Raw genomic sequence first — 20656 nt, forward strand, 5'->3', positions numbered from 1 at the left:
GTGATGCTTCACTAATAGCTTTTTTCTTTTCAACAGAGGAAAGATAATCTGAACCTCTATCAGGGCTTGTTGCTAAGTTGCCACATTTTCTATATGGTTTTGTTCCAAGGAAACTTTAAATATAGTTTTATAAACAGATTTGTCACTCTGCAACCCAAAATCCAGCCACCAGTTGATGTGATCATTACAAGACTGTGAGTCAGATACAATAGCATGGTTGTTTTTATTTTATGCCTAGAGCAACAAAAATAGTGCTGCAATATGATAAGTAGACTTTTACAACACGTGTCTGATCTCTCTTGCAGTAAATCAAATGAGTAAGTGTGTTTTTCAGGTAACAAAAGCAGTTAGAATATTTATTGCAGGCTCCAGTAATTCTGATATTTTTCTCTGGATGGTAAGAGTAACAAGTCTGGCCAAATCCATAAAAATGTCTGGGGGAAAATGTAGAAGACTTCTCGTGTTAAGCAGCACAGGTATACTGGAGGTGAACACACAGTAGAGCTGCAGCCATGTCAGTAGCTTTCCATGTAATAAGCCATTTAATGTTTGTTCCATGATGGACAAAGATCACTAGCAAAAGCTAATAGTACTTGGTCAAAACAATAGATTTCGTTCCAATATATAAATTTTTAAATCCTCGTTCAAGGATATATTTATTGATGAGAGTGAGAGAGTGAGAGAGAGAGAGAGAGAGAGAGAGAGAAAGAGAGAGACATCTATCAGTTGCCTTCTGTACATGACCCAACTGGGGATCAAACCCGCAACATTTTGATTGCGGGTTTGATCCCGCATTTTGGAGCATGGAACTATGCTCCAACCAGCTGAGCCACCCAGCCAGGGCCTAATATATAATTTAATGTTAGATATAAATCCAAATAAGAATGGATTTTATTAATCCATTATGACTGTTACATGGATATCTAGTGTGTTACAACTAATTTGGCCTATTTGTACCTACCTGTGTCTCTTTCTCAGAATTTTCTTTCCTAACATATTATTAGCACTATAATCTTCAATATGATGATTGTTTTTCTCCAGTGTAAGGTATCACCCTTCTATATTTACATTATTAAATTCAACTTGATGCTCATCAATCTTAAGAAACACTACAGATAAGTTCCATGCTGGACATTTACAAATAAAAATTACTTTATGCTCATTCTTTGTAGACTACATGAGAGTAACTAAAAAAAAATATGTACCAGCCCTGGCTGGTTTGGCTCAGTGGGTTGAGTGCCAACTTGTGAACCAAAGGGTCACTGGTTCAATTCCCAGTCAGGGCACATGCCTGGGTTGCAGGTCAGGTCCCTAGAAAAGGGTATATGAGAGGCAACCACACACTGATATTTCTCTCCTTCTCTTTGTCCCTCTTTCCCCTCTCTCTAAAATGAAATAAAATCCTAAAAAAACAATTAAAAATATATACCACAGTTCATTGATTTCGTTAAAATTACTTTCATAATAGTAATATATTTTTGTTATAGTACATGACTATTCTCTGAGGATCTGCACTTAGCACACAAATAAGTAGAGGGTTGAAGCATCAAAGTACAATGCTAGAGAGTATGGCCATAAACTTTTTAAATTTAAAAATGTCATGCTGGTATTTTAAAGCAGTATATGTCTAAATGCACTTATATAAATGAAGGCTATGAATTTACATATGGATTTTTAAATTTTTTCTCCTTTAGGTTAAAATGAGGGCATTTTTTTTTACAGTTAATGTGAATATTTTCTTAAGTGTAAACTTTTAAGTAGAAACTTAGCATCATTTTATTGACACTCTAAGTGGACTGTATTTCTTTGGCTGAAGCCAATGACCTTTACATAAAATCACATACAACACAGTTTCCTACTTTCAGGAAGGAGTTACTAATTAAATGCACAAAGTAATTAAAAATAGCCCTGGCCAGGTAGCTCAGCTGGTTAGAGGATTGTCCTGATATGCTAAGATTGTGAGTTCCATCCCCTGTCAGGGCACATACAAGAAGCAACCAATGAATGCATAAATAAGTAGAACAACAAATCTCTCTCCCTCTCCCCACCACACCTCCGTCCCTCCTTCTTACCTCCCTTTACTCCTCTCTCTATAGAATCAGTCAAAAACTTTTAAAAAAGTAAAATAGTATGCCTTTCTAATGATCTTAATTATCCAATTGACACATTTTTTTGCAAGAACTTCAACTAATGGGGATTAATACACATAGCTTTATTCTTCCCAGAATTTGCACACAAAATGATTTTGTAAATTCATGAAAATGAATTTCATGAAATGAAATTTCATGAAAGTGAAATGAAATGAATTTCATGAAAATGAATTCATGAAAATGAATTTCATTTTTAAATGAAAATTTAAAAAATGTAATAAATACTTACATGTCAGGTTTGAATAGAAACATTCTTCTATTTTCAAAGCTAGTAAGCATATCAACTTCAGTTCACTGCCTGAATTTCAAATTAATGATCTCCAAAATAATTTGTCTAATGCTTTTTGACTTTTACTTACATCATTGCAAGTAAATCACAGTTGTATTTGCTTTTCCTTAGACCCGAATCAGGAATTCTGATAGGCATGCCCAATGCGTGTTGCCAGGCCTGGTATGCACATCAACTTCATGTGGTTGGGTTTAGACTTCTCAGAGGTTGCACAGAATGAGTTCTGTGATCCCCAAATTGGACTTCTGCTGCGTTTTGTAGCCAGAAACTTTTCCTATTCCACAAGCAGAGATAGTCATAACTACCTAAAGTGTGGGACAGCTTGGAACAGGGTGAAAAACTCCGTAAAGTTACGGATTAGCCATTAACAGACAATGGAGCAACTAGCTACCCGAGTTCGTGTTTTATTGGCATTCTTTTAATAAGATAATAGGTAGAATGGAAAAAATGTAGACTTTAGAGTCAGACAGGCAGGTTTTGAATACCAGTTAAATTGCACTCCAGATGTGTGACCTTAGAAAAATTGCTTAACCTTTGATTGTCTTAGTTTTCTCATCTGTAAAATGAGGATAATACCTCTTTTGCAGGGATGTTCTGAGGATTAGTAATGGTGCGGGTAACCTTGTGACATGCTTGCCATTTAATTACATGACACGTGACCACATTGTGTCATCATCATCATTCCAGAGCCCGCTGTCTGCAATTTAAATCTGTGCTAGATAGTCTTTCCTTGTCTTTATCATTAACAAGCACAATTGAAAACTATAGAATAACTTACTTATATGTGTATGTATATATAAATGTATGTATATATATGTATGTATATATAAAGTATTTCAACAGTTGTGGTAGAAATTTATTTATTGAAGGGGGAATGAATCTGTCCCAATACAGAGGCATATGCACAAACCTAGCTCAGTTCACACTTAAATTAACTATGGTGTAAACAGATTTTGTATTCTCAGTACAAACCAGTCAGCTGGAAATGTGAACTTATGCCTAAGCATAGGTAGAGACAGGAGAGTGATATGGATCTAAGCTGTGGTCTTAATGTCAAGATCTGAGGGGAGAAACTCTAGAACTTCTCCAATGTAAATGGCAGAATTGAGCCAGGGGCCTGTCAGGAAAAATGCTGTTTGTAGGCCTCCTGGGCAATTTCGTAGTAAAAGTGATTGAAATTGTGTCCCTGTTACAACTTTATTGTGATGATACTCCCACCTTTGAAGATGATGACCTCAAGTTAAATCTAGGGGAAATTTTTCAAATAAAATCATTTCTGCCTTGGCTGGGTGGCTTATTTGGTTGGAACATCACCCCATACACCAAAAGGTTGTGGATTTAATTCCTGGGTCAGGGCACATACCTCTTCAGTCAGGGCTCTTACAGAAGGCAACCAATCAATGTTTTTCTCTCATATGAATGTTTCTCTCTCTTTTTCTCTCTCTCTTTCCCTCTCTCTCTCTCTCTCTCTCTCTGTCTCCACACTCCCCCTCCTGCATTCCTTTCTCTCTAAATGAATAAACATCTTTGGGTGAGGATAAAAATAATAATAATAATAACAATAAAATCATCTGTCCCTGAACATTCTTGGCATACTCCGTGAGTGTACAGTGAAGCAAGCAAGCTACAAAGAGTTAGATTATGTAAGGGCTAAAATTGACTATACTCAGAATTTAAGAGCATGACATTAGAAACAGCATACCTTTCCCTACTAATTCAAACATACTTAGCTTTTCCTCCAGAGTTAAAATAAATCATTGGGGTTTTTTGGCATGTGAAGTAAAAGAAAGAAAAGAAAAAAGCTAGACTCTCACTCAGCAAAGTATCTCACACTCTGAGAAGCACTCCAGAGCTGGACCTACTGAAGGGAATAGTAAATTCACATCACTCCCTTTAGTCCTGGGTGTTGTGTGTGTGTATCGCGCATGTGTATACGGCAGGGGGTGGGGTGGGATGGGGATGGCAGGCAAAGACCCACTATTTAAATTTTGGTGTTTGGTTTGCTTTCGTCGTTTTCTTTGAGCATGTATAATTGAGTTTGTATCATCTTTAGAGAAAGTGCAACTCCAGTGTAAGACTCCTTGTTTTTCTTGTTTGTTTTGTATTTATTTTAAAGAGTAAGTTTTAGCACTTAAATAACTTTTGTACCTTCAGAGCATATAAAATATATAAGCCCTAGATGGTCTCTGGCATTTTGTAGACAGTCACTAAATACTTACCACTTTCCTCCTGTCCTTTGGAGATCTTGTCTCTGCTCAGTCTCAAGTTTTGCCTTGACATGACTATATTCCCAAGGGCACCCTAGTCCTGGCTTCTCTGTTACATTGCAGTCCTTCTCTGAGTTTAGGGAGATAGATTGCCTTCCCTTACACTCACTGTTCCAGTGCTGGATTCATCACCCTCCCCTCTACCTCTTTCTATCTTAAGATCAAGAGAGCTATGTTCAAGTTTGAGATCTACCAGCTTCTCTTAATGACCTTGAGCATGTTACCTAACCATTGTATCCAGGCTTCAAGGCAGACAAATGCTTTTTACCATTACCTCTCACTCCTTTGGTTCACTCAACAAATGGTTTTACCCGCATAACAGTGTAATTCCCTAGTATAATTTAAATAAATAAAACTAACCAATGAGTACCTACAGTTCACTGGCTAGGGAAACAACTGGTGAACAAGTAGATGACACCTCTGTTTGTACGGAGCTCATGTCTGTTAGAGGATAACTGTGAAGTGGGTGCACAGGAAACACATGAACTTGGTATCTAACCCAAATTTAACCCTTAAGGGACGATTCCCTCAAGTGTCTAAGCTGAATCTTTTTAAAAAAAATATTTTATTTATTTACTTTTAGAGAAAGGGGAAGGTAGATAGAAAGAGAGGGAGAGAAACATGAGTGTGTGGTTGCCTCTCTTATACCCCCAACTGGGGACTTGACCTGTAACCCAGGCCTGTGCCCTGACTGGAAATCGAACCAGTGACCTTTTGGTTCACAGGCTGGCACTCAATGTACTGCGCCACACCAGCCAGGGCTCTAAGCTGAATCTTAAACAAAAATTAGCACGTGGAGAGAGAACAGAGTATTCTTGCAAAAGCAAGGAGCCTGTGATAAGTATCCAACAACACAAGGGAACCTGCCATGCTTCAGGAAGCGGCAGAAATCTTGTGTAGGTAGGGTGTACGATGTCAAGGAAGGAGTGGCAAGAGTGAAGAATAGAAATATAAATGTAGCTCAAAACTTACTATCTATATAAACCTGTCAGAGAATTCATATTTGATTCTGCACACAGTCGAGGGAGAGACACTGGTGAGAAATGATAGAAGCTTGAGCCAGGATGCTAGAAACAGCAGTGAGCTGTAGCTGGAGCAGAACATAGGGGTTAAGGGACTTTGGGGGGTTTTTGTTGTTGTTCTTTTTGTTTTAAGGTTTAAGTGTCCAAGGAAAGGAGCTAGAAATGAGAGAGGTAAAGATTCAAGAAGAGATCTAAGAGTAAAAGGCTTGAGAATGTGTGACTGGACAGAAGGATAAAGGATGGTCTAGATGGGCCTACCTGCATTAAGTTGTAGAAAGGACTTGGAAGAAATTGAACTTGTTGGTTTCTATGTTCTCTGAGGTGGTGATGATAATACTTGAAATTTCATTCATTAAGCAGATGTTTAGAGCTTACTTACATAATGGAGACCATAAATGACATAAAGTGATCCTGCCCTCACACCACCTCTTTCTTGAGGGAGAGACTGGCCTTTAAACAGTGTATTATCCAGTTGTTGAATTAGGATTTTTAAGTATTATGAGGGAGATGTACAGAATGCTCTGATAACATGCACTTGAGAAACGTGAGCAACAGGGTCAGGAGAGACTTTTTTTGAGGAAAAGCCATTTGAGCAGAGCTCAGAAGGGCACTCCAGAATTACCTGGAGCTTCAGGGAAAAGGGAAAGCAGCCAGAGCATAAGCTTTGGGCAGGAGGACAAGGCCGGCATCAGATCACGCAGAGCCTTGTAAACCATGTAAAGATTTTCGTATTTTTTGGAAGAGCCACTGGAAACTACATTTTCAAGAATGTTAACAGGGGAGTGACAGGATCAGAAGAGCTCCTTGAAAAAGCCTCTCTGGCTGCTGGGTGATGATGGACTAGCGTGGCCTCTGAGTAGATGTGGGGCGGCCCCCAGGAGGCTGTTCCAGGAGAGCAGGCAAATATGGTGGCGTCTTGGACCAGTGTGACAGCGTTGGCCATGCAGAATCATACATCTGAAGGGCCTTTAGTGGGTAAAGTTGACGGCCTTTGGCAATTGTTTGATCATAAGGTGCAGAAAAGTAACAAGGAGGCTCCCAGAGTGTAATTAGAGAGGAGAATGGAGGGTTGACATCACCAATATGTGATGTAGGAAATGTAATTGATAAGGAAAACAGAGTAATTGCTGGAGAGCCTGAAGGTCTTGGTTTATTTGTGGTGAGCCTGAATGTATGGCATCGTGGCACCAGGCTCGAATGGATTTCTGTACTCAGTAGTCCAGGTGTAGCTGTGGAGAGAGGCCATTGGATTGAGTTTAGACTGGAGGTTTCCTTGGCAAGTGTGATATAAGGACAATGTGTAAGAGATATGAGGATATTAGCAAAAGAGTAGCAAATATGATGGTCCATGGAAGTGAAGACATGAAAGGCTGATAGATAAAAAGGAAAAAATGGAAGTACAGAGGTCCTTATGGTCATAGGTATAGCAGGAATAAGTGAGAGATCTAAAAGGATTGGAGTTTGAAGTCATATTGGGAAGCTTGAATTTAACGCTTTAGTAATAAAATAGCTTCTAGTGATGGTAGAGTCAGGGTTTGCTCTGTAAGTGTTCAGAGTCAACTAGAGAAGGATCACTAGAGGTCAGGGATCAGGGGAATAGGAGGCTAGTTTTTGAAAGGGTGTTCACATGGGTGTTGAGGTGATCCAAATGGTGATAGGCGTGAGGTGCCGAGAATGACAAGAGCCAGGTGCTAAAGTCTTGGAGCAGTGGTTCTGGACAGGGGCAGTCCTGCCCACCAGGGATCAATAGGACATTTGTGAGGATTTTTTTTTTTAAGTTAAAATGGCTGAGGGGGCCAGGGATGTAGATTTGACATTTCTACAGAAGAAAAATCTGACCTGCATCACACACCACTTCCAACTGTTGTACAAGACTTTCAGGGACTAAATCAGTGGCTCAGCTTATGGTGGGGTTGGAAAATAAGAGGGCTGCCTTCTGTGACACTGAAGCACTGTCCCGTTCCATGGGGAGGAGTTACTATTACACTGAACTTAAATGTCAAGTGCAGGTCATTTGCAAAATTGTGATTTTCTTCACTATGATAGTCTTGACATGTTACCCCTTTCTCAGTTCAGACTGTTTCCTTAGTCATATTCCACTAAGTCTCATCTGGTTTCTATCCAATTGCTAGTCCCTATTCTAATATTTACCTGTGTCGTTGGGCTCTCATTTTCCTGTACTTTCTTTTTCTAAATAATTTTTTATTTTTCTGTTACACTTGGCATAAAATGTTTTATTAGTTTCAGGTATATAACATAGCGACTATAGACATTTATAAAACTTACAAAGTAATCACCCTGATGAATCTAGTACTCGTCTGACACCATACATAGTTATTACAATATTGTTGACTATAGTCCTCGTGCTGTACTTTACATCTCCATGACTGTTTTGATACCTGCGAATTTGTACTTCTTAATCCCTTCCCCTTTTAACCCATCTCCCACCCCTCTCCCATCTGGCAGTCATCAAAATGGACTCTGTTATCTATGAGTTTGTTTCTGTTCTGTTTGTTCATTTATTTTGTTTTTATAGATTCCACATATAAGTGAAATACAGTGGTATTTGTCTTTCTCTGTCTGACTTATTTTATTAGCATAATACCCTCTAGATCCACCCATGTATTGCAGATGGCAAGACTTCATTCTTTTTTTATGGCTGAGTCATATTCCATTGTATATATGCACTATTTCATCATTATCTGGTCATCTATTAATGGACCAGATAATACTTCCATATCTTGGCTATTTTAAATAATGCTGCAATAAACAAATGGATGTATATGTCTTTTTGATTTAGTGTTTCATGTTTCTTCAGATAAATACCCAGAAATGGAATTGCTGGGTCCTTGTTTGCTTATTGTTATAACCTTTGTTTAAAAGTCTATTTGTCTGTAAATATTGATACCTCAGCTTTTTTTGTTTCCATTTTTATGAAATATTTTCCATCCCTTTACTTTCAGTCTGAATGTGTCTGTCAATCTGACATGAGTCTCTTGTAGGTAGCATATGTAGGGTCTTACTTTATGACCCATTCAGCCACCCAGTGTTTTTCATTTGGAGCATATAGTCCACTTACATTTAAAGTAATTTTTGATAGATATGTAGTTATTGCCATTTTATTATTCACATTTTTATCTTCTTTTCTTTAAAAAGTTTGACTTTTCTTCTTTTTTTATTTATTTTTAGAGAGGAAAGGGGGGGGGGAGAGAGAGAGAGGGAGAGAGAGATCAATGTGTGGTTGCTGGGGGCCATGGCCTGCAACCTAGGCATGTGACCTGACTGGGAATCAAACCTGCGATGCCTGGTTCGCAGTCCGCACTCAATCCACTGAGCTACGCCAGCCAGGGCTCTTTTTATCTTCTTAAAGAAGTCCTTTTAACATTTTTTGTAATACTGGTTTGGTGGTAATGAACTCCTATTGCTTTTTTTTTGTTGTTGTCTGGGAAGCTCTTTATCTGTACTTCAATTCTAAATGACAGCTTTGCTGGGTAATAGTAGTATTGGTTGTAGGTCCTTGCTTTTCACCCCTTCTTGCCTTCAAAGTGTCTGTTGAGAAAGCAGCTGACAGTCTTATTAACTCCCTTGTAGGTAATTAACTGCTTTCTCTTGCTGCTTTTAAGATTTTCTTTTTGTTTTTAACCTTTGCCGTTTTAATTTTGATGTGTCTTGGTGTGGGCCTCTTTGGGTCCATCTTGTTTGGGATTCTCTGCACTTCCTGGAATTGTATGTTTATTTCTTTTACCAGGTTAGGGGAATTTTCTGTCATTTTTTTTTTTCAAATAGGTTTTCAGTTTCTCTCTCTCTCTCTCTCTCTCTCCTCCTTCTGGCACCCCTGTGATGCAAATGTTGGTGTGTGTGAAGTTGTCCCAGAGACCTCTTAAACTAACCTCATTTTTTTGGATTCTTTTTCTTTTTTCTTTCATGATTGGGTGTTTTCTGCTACCTAGTCTCCCAAATTGCTCATTCAATCCTCTCTTTCATCTACTCTACTACTGATTCCTTGTAATACGTATTTCATATCAATTATTCTTTTTTTTTTTTAATTTTATTTGTTTATTTTTAGAGGGCAAGGGAGGGAGATAGACAGAGAGAGAGAAACATCAATGTGCGATTGCTGGGGGTTATGGCCTGCAACCCAGGCATGTGCCCTGGCTGGGAATCGAACCTGCGATACTTTGGTTCCCAGTCCGCGCTCAATCCACTGAGCTACGCCAGCCAGGGCTCAGTTATTCTTCATTTTTTCATTTCTGGCTGTTTCTTTTTTATTTTTTCTACTTGTACTTTCTTGTTTTCTATTTCTTTGTTGAAGTTCTCACTGCAACCATTGAGCATATTTGTTACCAGTGTTTTGAACTATGAATTTAGTAGATTTCTTGTCTTCATTTTGTTTACTTCTTTTTCTGGAGTTTTGTTCTGTTCTTTCACTTGGGACATGTTTCTTTTTCTCCTCACCTTGGCTGCCTCCTTGATTCCCCCCCCCCCGTGTATTAGGTAGAGCTGCTATGTCTCCCAGTCTTGTAGAGTGGCCTTACGTAACACGTGTCCTGTAGGGCCTATTGGCACAGTGTTCTGGTGACAAGTAATGCAGGTCTATCCCTTATCTGGGTTATGTGTGCCCTCCTGTTGTAACTGAGCCTTGATTGCTGGTGGTACATCAATGGGAGGGATTGATTCTGAGGATGATTGGTTATGAGGAGGGTGGTGACTTAGTGGAGGAGCTATTGTGCAGGGGCTGACCCTATGGAGCAGGATTCACTTTAACAAGGCTCAAGGGCCTGCTGAGTCTTCCCTTCAGGTGAGTTGTTTGTGGAGCTTATTGGGTCGTGTTCTACTGTGGTCTGAAGCTAGCTACCAGGTATGTTGGGGCTTCTTGGGAGAAGCTCTGGTGCAGGCCAAAGTTGTTTCTGCCTGTGTCCTACCCAGGGTCACTTGATATGAGCTACAAAAGTGATCTGCAGATGGTTTCCACTTATGCTGGGCTTGGAGGTGCCTGGGAGAGGCAAAGCTGAATACTAGAATGGCTGCCTCAGTGCCAAGCTTGGGGCTCATTAGCAAGAGATATGGGGCATGCCAAGATTAGATGCTACTTATTTGGGGTTGTGAACCTTTGAGTGGTTTTAGGGAAGTCTGCATCATGAGCCAAGATAGGCCATTTGTATGGAAAAGCCACTGGAAGTGCCTTGGGTGGGTCTGAAAGTTGAGTGGAAAATCACCAGGGTAGGGTGAACCCCATTAGCTAAGTGGATGGAGATGCAGATATGATGCCGCACCAACACCCACCCCCACCCCCTGTAGCTTTGTGGTGGAATGGCTCAACAAAGGAAAAATGGCCTCTGCCGGTACTTCTGTCTGGGAGAAAGCCACCCCTCTAGCCCTTTACTGAAGCCAGACCTTTCAGTTCCTCCCTCTATGTGTCTGGTGCCTTTGGAGCTACCGTCCCGGTACTGGAGCTCAGAACAAGGGAGTCTGAATAAGTCCATGTGTAGGCCCTTTAAGAGGAATGCCTGATATTCCAGCAGTCCTCTGACTCTCAGCCACAGTCCCCACTGGTTTTCAAGCCAGAAGTTATAGAGACTTCTTTTTACAATATTAGAACCCTGGACTTGGGAGCTACAACCCCAGTGTGGGGCTGGGACCTTGGACCCCCAGGAAGGACCTCAGCAACTTAGATACCCCTCCCAATTTTCAGCTGCCAACGTGGGTGTGGACTAGCCCATTCCATGTCTCTTCCCCTCCTACCAATTTCAATGTGGCTTCTTCTGTATATCCTTAGTTATAGGACTTCTGCCCAGCTAGCCTTCAGAAGGTTCTCAGTGATGGCTGTTCTATAATTTAGTTGTAATTTTGATGTGGCCATGGGCGGAGGTAAGTACAATGTTTACCTGTACCACCATCTTGACCAGAACCCTTTCCTGTACTTTTTTGTGCAGAGTGGCTCCTAATCTTTTTATTACTCTTGAATCCATACTTATTTAAGATGCAAACATCTGACTTCAATAGATTTTATACCCTAGTTGTACCTGAGCATTTACATACTGAAATAGAGATTGTTTTTCATCATAAATCACTTTTTAATCATTTGTCTATTACATTTAGGGCCTTATGTTAATTTGAAGGGAGGAATTATATGTACTGGTAAATTATATTAGCTACAAAGCCCATTTAGGAGACAAACGGAATATTGCAGAGTATCAACTATGAAAAGGGAGACTTGAGAAGCTCTGTCTTAGAGAAGAAGCAGAGGAAGTTGCCAGAGAATTGGTACTTGACAACAGCTGGTGGAAAGATTGGAAAGATGACGGTTGTAGTGGATAGCCAGCAGGGGCAAGTCTTTGATATAGGTTGAGGGGCCTAGAAATAGTGTTGGAAGGAAGGCACAGTCCCTAACTCCAGCCTCTTTGTTACTGCTCACAACTTTCCGTCTACCCAGAACACTCATCTTACTGTTCTCTGTCCACCTACATGTTCTTCATTAGGATGAAACCTTTCCTTTTTAAAGTTGGCAAGAGGAAGAAGGCAAGAGCATAAACACTTGAATACCTGGATTCTATGCTATGCACTACCCATAAGTTTTCATTTATTCCTTCCCAAAAGGGAACATAATTACTTTTACTTATTTCATTATTACTTTTAGAATTAGAATGAAGTGTGATCAATCTCAGAGACTTTAACTTGTCTAGTGTCTTAGTCTGTTAACAGCTTCTGTAAAAAAATACCACAGATTTATTTCTCAATTCTGGAGATTGGGGTGCTAGCATAGAGGGTGACCCTCTTCCATGTCACAAATGTCTCATTGTGTCATCATGGCTGAAGGAGCTCTGTGAGATCTCTTCTACAAGAGCACTAATCCCATTCATCAGGGCTCCACCCTCATGACCTAATCACCTCCTAAAAGCCCATCCTTTAGCACCATCACATTGGGCATTAGGATTGCAGCATGTAAATTGAGGGGTGACACACACATTCAGATAATAACATCCAGTATCATCACCAGGTGAGGAAGTAATGAAGGTCAGAATCCAACTCAGGGCAGGCTGGCTCTGCAGCTTGTATTCTGCCCAAAGCATGGCACTGTCATTAAATAGACCCTCAGGGCAGAGTTGTGAGAAGCTGGCCATTTACTATATGCCTTGCTCCCTATAAATGTTTAGTATATATGCATTGATTGATTTAAATATGTAAAGTCTATGCAAGTTTTCAAATGGTTAAGGACCAACTGAAAATACAGAGTGTAGGAGAAGATCTTGACAAATGTAAATGCGGCTAATGGTTTGCAAATTTAAAATGCATCTTTAGATTTGCATATGAAATAAAATTAAAATTCAAAGATTTTATTTAATTAGACCTAAAAACATTTAAAATTGAAATGATCACTATCCAAATGGTGGATAGTGATTTTAAAATTTCCATTTTTTTTTAGGTGAACAAATGTTTTAGGCTCTACTGGATACCATTACTGGGTAATGTACTCAGATACTCTTGAGTATGTTTATTTAAAACATAGATATTTCTATTCTTCTTAATATAAAGGTGGGAATTCAAATTTTAAATTAACAACAACAAAACAACTAGCTTGTTCTTATGTACAACTCAACTAGAGATAATCTCTACCTGGGACGCATGTGAAATTGGATGCATGTTCTATGTCCTGTGGATTTTTGTCAATTACAGAAATGCTTATATGGTATTTTGTTGAGTAATGAACTTATATTATTCTGTTTTCCAGGTCCTGTAGGTGTAGGTTTGAATGAACTGAAACGAAAGCTGCTGATGAGTGACACGCAGCACTATGGTGTGACAGTGCCCCGTAAGTTCTGTCCTGTTCACTGCTGCTAGGACTGCTCTAGTGACTGCTCTGTGCGTGCATGGCGTGCGTGGCACCAAGCACTCTTCTAAGCATTCCCCATCTGAACTCACAGCAGCCCTGTGAAGTGGGTATTTCCATTATCCACATTTGACACAGGAGGAAACTGAGGCACCAGATAACAGTTGAGGGGTTTGCCCCAGATTTACACAGATCATTGGCCTGAATATTTATTAATTATAGCTTTCTTACTCTCAATTTTTATGGTGAATTTTAATACATATAAGACATTAACTTGTTATTTACAAATTTTCTTGTAAATAGAAGTCTAATATTTTTTAAAATAAGTGCTAATGTTTTCCAGAGTTTTTCCCCAGCATTAAGATTAGAAGACCCAAACTGCACAGAGCTGGAGGAGGCTTCATATAATATAAATCTTCATAATTTCTTTTTATATGTAGTAATTGGCAGATAGTGTTAAATGGGCCTTTCATAGCCATATAATCCAAATATGGTAGACTTCTTTTCAGTACATAGAATTAAATCTATTTTTATGAAAGTGGTTTTCACAGACATTCTTGCAAATAAAATGTGATTCTGGAAGCATTTTGATCTTCAGAATAAATGCCATTTGACTACTTAATATGTTGATGTTAGAAAGTCATCTAGAAGACTAAATTGAAATGTTGGCTTTTTTCAAGTGGTTTTAGTACTATTTTTTTTAAGTCATTTGTATATAGCCCTTAGCAATGTTCTCTAGTTCTGGAAGAGTTCAACTTTATTTTAAAATTATAGTATTCTGTTACCTCGTTATTCCTTGTTACTACATTTTTCCAAATTATTGTTTGTAATCATTTTCAGCCATAAGTTATAGGACTGACAGTTTCCATCAACAGAGATGAAAGTTAAGGAAAATGTGGAAATGTGGAATTAAACAGTTTCTTTCTTTTAACTTTAATTATTCACTTCTCTTACAAAAACTGAGTTGCAATATACTGGTAATTAGAAAATTTTACAAAACATGCCCTTAGTTAAGCTTACAGGTAAGCAATAACACAAGAGGATGGAAAACCAGATTACAAAGGAAAATAATAACTTTATATTAATTTTTACTATGTATTCATCTCTTTTATTGGTCTTAATTTATTTTGTGCCCCCAATGACAGTAAAGCTAGGTGATATCTCCATTTTACAGAGAAAAAAATGGGGTAGAAAGGGTACTTTGACTTACTCAGATTTCCGTAGGTGTGTGTTGCACTTGAGTTTGAAAACAGGTTTTTTGTAACCACTTTTCATGTTCTGCCTCCTATATAACACTATGCAGCCCTTTCAAACTACAGATTCTCTTTCTTTTAGCCCAGTTAGTAGGAAAAACTCCTTTTGAAGATTAGCAATATCAGGAAGTCTGTCTATCAAACATAACCCTCTCTGATATTTTTGGTATTACTCAACCACATAGGGCGCAAAACACTTTGGCCTCAATTTATCCAACTATTAAAACAATATTTGCCTGTAAAGTTGTTACAGAACTTGACAACATCCAGAAAGATTCTGGGGCTGGGACCCCAAAGTCCAAAAAAATCCCAAAGGATGGATTTTCCACTCTGATTTACTTTTAAATAGTTAATGCCAAAAGGTCCTCCACCAGCAGTGTTTTGCCCGATAAGAATCTTTTGGGGGTCCTAATAAAAAATTTCAAGGCCTTTCCAAAGAGATTCTCCTTAAGGAGATCTGACAGATCGTCTGAAAATCTGTATTTACAGGAAGCATCCCAGGTGCTTCATAATATCAGACATGTTTGGGAAACACAGCCCTACCACCAACTCAGGATAATTTAATTAATTAAATGATAGTATATTTTAACAACAAATTTGAAATTTTAGATTTTGGGGGGGGGGTTTGTGTTTTTTTTTTTTTAATTTTTTAAGATTTTATTTATTTATTTTTTAGAGAGGGAAGGGAGGGAGAGAGAGAGAGAGCGAGAGAGAGAAACATCAATGTGTGGTTGCTAGGGGTCATGGCCTACAACCCAGGCATGTACCCTGACTGGGAATCAAACCTGCGACACTTTGGTTCGCAGCCTGCACTCAATCCACTGAGCTATGCCAGCGAGGGCTAAATTTTAGATTGTTTTGCCTTATAAAATACTTTAGATAATCTTGATTATTTGGAGAAAACTTATTATTTTGGTTATTCCACCAGTATTCTGTTTGATGTTTAACTCTATAATTCTCCTTTCCAGAACATGTACTACCATATTTTGCCATGTGTAACATGCACTTTTTTCCCCATATTTTTTAGGGAAAAATAAGGATGCGCATTATACATGTGTATAATGATGACATACCATGGGTATAGTAATCCCCACAAACACGTGGGTGCGTATTACACACGGCAAAATGTGGTGGCTACCCAAAAGAATGGGTGAACTTGAAAAATTGTGGAGCAATTGAACTCACACACATTGTTGGTGGGAGTGTAAATTGATTCAACCACTTTGGAAAACTAAGGGCCCTGTCTATTCACTAAAGCTGAGCAAAAACATACCTTGTGACCCAGTGATTCCATTCCTAGTATACATCCAACAGAAATGCACATGACACTTACTTGGATACTCTTAGAAACACTATTAATTAAAGCTCAAAAGTGGAAATTACCCAAATGCCCACAGTAGTGGATTGCTAAGTAAGTGATGGTGTATTCACACCATGGGAATGGGATACTGTAGTGCAGAGAGAATGAACAGTCTGTAACTATACACAGTAATATGTATGAGTCCCACCAGCATTATGCTGAGTAAAAGAAGACAGACACAAACAGAATATGCAGAATGGCTCCATTTTACTGTATAAAAATAAGAAAAGCAATGCTCCTATGTGCTGTTAGAAGTGGATGGGGGTGCAGGGGGTGGACGGGAAGGGGTGATCCTGGAGTTCTGGCACCCATGCTCCTTGTTAGAGTGCTGGTTACATGGGCATGTTTGAGCTGTGAAAATTCCGTCAGGCTTGCACGTGAACTTTTCTATTGTATTTCAGGTTCTTAAATGTTAAATAGAAATACTTGGCAGTTTAGGCAATTCGTTTGCTGATGTTGATTTCTGGTCTTGACATACTCCACGGTTATGGAAGATGAACGCCTTCCTCTGCTGGAGGAAGCTGAGTGACAGTCATACAGGACGTCTCTGTGCCATTTGTGCAATTTCTTATGAATCTGTAATTATTTAAATTTCAAAAAAACTATTTAAAAGGATGCTAAATTAGGTATTCCTGTTGGGCAAAATGACTGAACAAATTATAGGATCTTTTAAGATTGTCCATAAAGCTATATTGAACATTCACAGTGGCTTTTAAAGAAAGTGATGGCCAAGCTCCTGCTTGCTTTTCTGTGGGAAATGTCATCCTTGATAAGCTGCATCAATATTGTTTTAAGGCTAGAGGTTATCATCAACAAATCTACATAACCATTAACATAGCTAGTCTTTCAAGAGAAAATTAAAGCATTGTAGTAGATATCAAATACTTTATGGATTTTAAGGTCTTGACAGTTTGGATTTGAGCACTCTGTCAGCAACACATATTCACCACTTTCTGTGCTTTCACTGCCAGGTGTGTATCAGTCAGGTGTTTTCATAGGTTTCAAAGTACTCATGTTCTAGAGAACACTTCTTTGTCTACAGGATACCTCAGTTGAGATTTCTAAAAAATACATATATTGTAAACTAGTGTACCAGTTTAAAAAATACTTTTTCTTAGTTCACCGTGGTAATTATTCTGGGATTTTGCTGGGGGCAGGGAAAGAGTGTGGAGTTGGTCTCATTTGTTGAATGTTTATCTTTAACTGTAAGTGAGGCAGGTACTCAGACAGTGAGCTGTGGTGAGGTGGTGGCCTGCACTGTGGTTCCTATGCCCATCTTGCTCTTTGAATTCCCTTCTCACAAGAATTTTCAAATCTCTTTTGCAGGATCCCTCACTGTTGATGGGTTTGTGAGTTCCTTTGACCCTCATTGCAATTAGACACTGAAATTCTTCATCAGTGAAATTACATCCAACCTGGATAATTCGGGTTGATTGTGATGAGCAAACAATTTTTTTGTAGAGATGTTATCTTTTAAATGTATTAGGTAGTGTTATAAATGTTTTCCTCACTTGATATGGTTCTAAGTGTTTTTAACCCTCCCAGGGAGCCCTGTGATCCAGGGCCGTGGTCATGAAACTGTGTGTTCCAGATTTTCAGAGTGTGCTGCCATTAAAATGGAATAAAGGCAACCTTTTCTCCGTTCATGAGAAACAAATTAATGCCATAAAATTCTCAGTTTTTATTTTCAACAATACGTTTTTCTCAAGCCTGCTACTTGCTAAATGAACACCAGCAAACAACAACAAAAAAAAATAAACTAATAAATGAATATTCACCCTAAAATCCAAATCAGGGCATCATACTAATTTTAATAGCTTTTTTATTCTTGGATGCACATTATGTTATGCACAGTAAATAGAGTCTTTTTCAGCTGTGAAATTCATTTGTGGCTTTTATGATAGAATTAAATTTATTAGTACTTCATGCCATTCCTGCACAGGTTGTGAAATTCTATAAAGAATAGTGCAGCCCTGGTGCTCCATTAGCAGAAGTATGAAAAACTGCTTCAGGAGATGTGACCGTTGTATAGAAATATGCTTGCTAACTTAACAAGGAAATTTAAAACTTTTGGATATAATTTAAATTAATTGGGTTTCATAAATCAATTACTTTTTGTACTAGGTCATTTTTTACCACTTCCAAAATTTTCCTTTTATACATTATTAAGACAGAATTTAAAAAAAATAAACTGCATGCACTGTATTTAAAATATACAATTAGCCCTGGCCAGGTGGTTCAGTTAGTTGGAGTATTGTCCCATATACCAGCAGGTTCGATCCCCGGTTGTGGCACATATGAGAGGCAACTGATTGATGTTTCTCTCTCACATTGATGTCTCTTTCTCTTTCCCTTCCTCTCTTTCTAAAAATCAGTAAACACACTATTGGGTGAGGATTAAAATAAAATACAATTAGATCAGTTTTAACATATATACACATGTGAAATCTTCACTACAATGAATATAATGGACATTTCTACCCCCTCAAAAATTGTCCTGATGCCCTTTGTAATCCATCCTTTGTTCCCAGGCAACCACTAATGTAATTCTGTTACTATTAGTCTGTCACAGATTAGTTTGAATTTTCTAGCATTTTATATGAGTAGAATTATATAGTATGTTACCAATTTTTTGCCTGGTTTGTTTTACTGAGTATCAGTTACAGATTGTTGTTAGAGATTGATGTATAAAACATGTTGTTTTATACATCAGTAATTCATCCCTTTTCGTTGCTGAGTAGTATTCCATTGTAAGGAAATGCTGCAATTTGTTTATCCATCCATTCAACTGTTGATGGATACTTGGAATTTTTCTCCCATTTTGGCTATTGCAAATAAACCTACTATGACATTCATACTCAAGTTTTTTGATTGACATGTGTTTTTGTTTTTCTTGAGTAAATAAGTAGGAGTAAAATACCTGGGTCATATGGTAGGTACATGCGTAATTTTTTTAAACTAACAAACCTGCTTCCAACACAGCTATCCCATTTTACGACTCTCCTGGCAGTGTATGTAAGGTTCAGTTGCTTCATATCCTTGTCAACACTTGGTAAAGTCAGTCTTTAAATTTTTGTCAGTGTAACAGGTATGTGGTGGTATCATTGTACTTAAATTTACTTTTAATGCCTAATGATGTTGAGCATAATTTTGTGGACTGTGCCATTTAAATATCTTCCCTGGTGAAGTGTCTATTCAAATCTTTTGCCCAATTTTTAAAAATTGGGCTTCTCTCATTGAGTTTTGAGAGTCAGTTTTTTCATTTATTCATTTATTTATTCCAATTGCAGTTTACATACAGTATTATTTTGTACACATTAGTTTCAGGTATACAGCATAGTGGTTAGACAGTCATATACTTTACAAAGTGTCCACCCCAATATTTCCAATACCCAACTGGTACCTTACATAGCTATTAAAATATATTAGACTATATGTATTTCCTACACTGTACTTTACATCCTCATGACTATTTTGTAACTAATTTATACTTCTGAATCCCTCCAACTTTTTAACCCAGTCCCCCAATTGCCCTTTCCTCTCACAACCATCAGTTTGTTCTTTGTGAGTCTGTTTCTCTTTTTTTTATATTATTCTTTAGACGCCACATATAAGTGAAAACATGATATTTATCTTTCTCTTTCTGACTGACTTCACTTAGCTTAGTACCCTCTAGGTCCATCCATGTTGTCACAAGTGGTAAGAGTTCATTCTTTTTATGGGTGAGTAGTATTTCATATGTGTACTGTGCTTTTTTATTTTATTATTTTATTTACTTTTTTACATTTTTTGTCCTCACTAGAGGACATTCTTTCATTGCCTTTAGAGTGAGAGGGAGGGAAAGAGGGAAGGAGAGAGAGCATCAGTGTGAGAGAGAAACATCAATTGGCTGTCCGCTCCCTCGCACATACCTGACCCAGGGATTGAAGCCACAACCTTTTGGCTAAGGATGATGCTGACCCACACCAGCCAGGGCTATACCAAGCTTTTTTGTCCACCCATCTATGGGCACTTAGGTTGCTTCTGTACCTTTGCTGTTGTAAAAAACACTGCCATGAACATAGGGGTGCATATAGTCTTTCTAATTAGTTTTGAATTTCTTTAGATATATAAACAAAGTGGAATCACTAGATCATAAGGCATTTTCATTTTTAATTTTTTGAAGACCCTCCATATTGTTCTCTATCTGCCTGTACCAATCTGCATTTCCCAGCCAAAGTACATGAGGGTTCCCTTTCTCTACATCCTTGCCCGCACTTATTTGTGGATTTACTGATAATAGCCATTTTGACAGGTGTGAGATGATATATCATTGTGGTTTTAATTTGCATTTCTCTGATGATTGGTGATGTTGAGCATCTTCTTATATGTCTTTTGGTCTTCTGTATGTCATCTTTGGAGAAATTTTTAAGTGGATTTTTTGGTGTTGAGTTATATGAGTTCTTTATAAAGTTCTTTATATGAGTTCTCTATAAAGAACTCATATA

General features: G+C 38.2%; 1 protein-coding gene across 3 annotated transcripts in view; it reads left to right on the top strand.

Moving 5' to 3' along the window:
- The window catches only part of MPP7 (MAGUK p55 scaffold protein 7), a 246821-nt gene that overhangs the window by 206641 nt on the left and 19524 nt on the right, over positions 1-20656 (top strand). For 2 of the 3 annotated variants that reach the window (XM_045858056.1, XM_045858057.1), the window contains exon 13: positions 13458-13538. The exons of the other annotated variant lie outside the window; for it this stretch is intronic. In XM_045858056.1, coding sequence (XP_045714012.1) covers positions 13458-13538 — 81 coding nt within the window. The remainder of the gene's footprint in view (positions 1-13457; positions 13539-20656) is intronic. 3 annotated transcript variants of the gene reach the window in all.

This window comes from Phyllostomus hastatus, unplaced genomic scaffold, assembly GCF_019186645.2.
Source record: "Phyllostomus hastatus isolate PE091 unplaced genomic scaffold, TTU_PhHast_1.1 phas_scaffold_1674, whole genome shotgun sequence".
Lineage (NCBI taxonomy): Eukaryota > Metazoa > Chordata > Mammalia > Chiroptera > Phyllostomidae > Phyllostomus > Phyllostomus hastatus.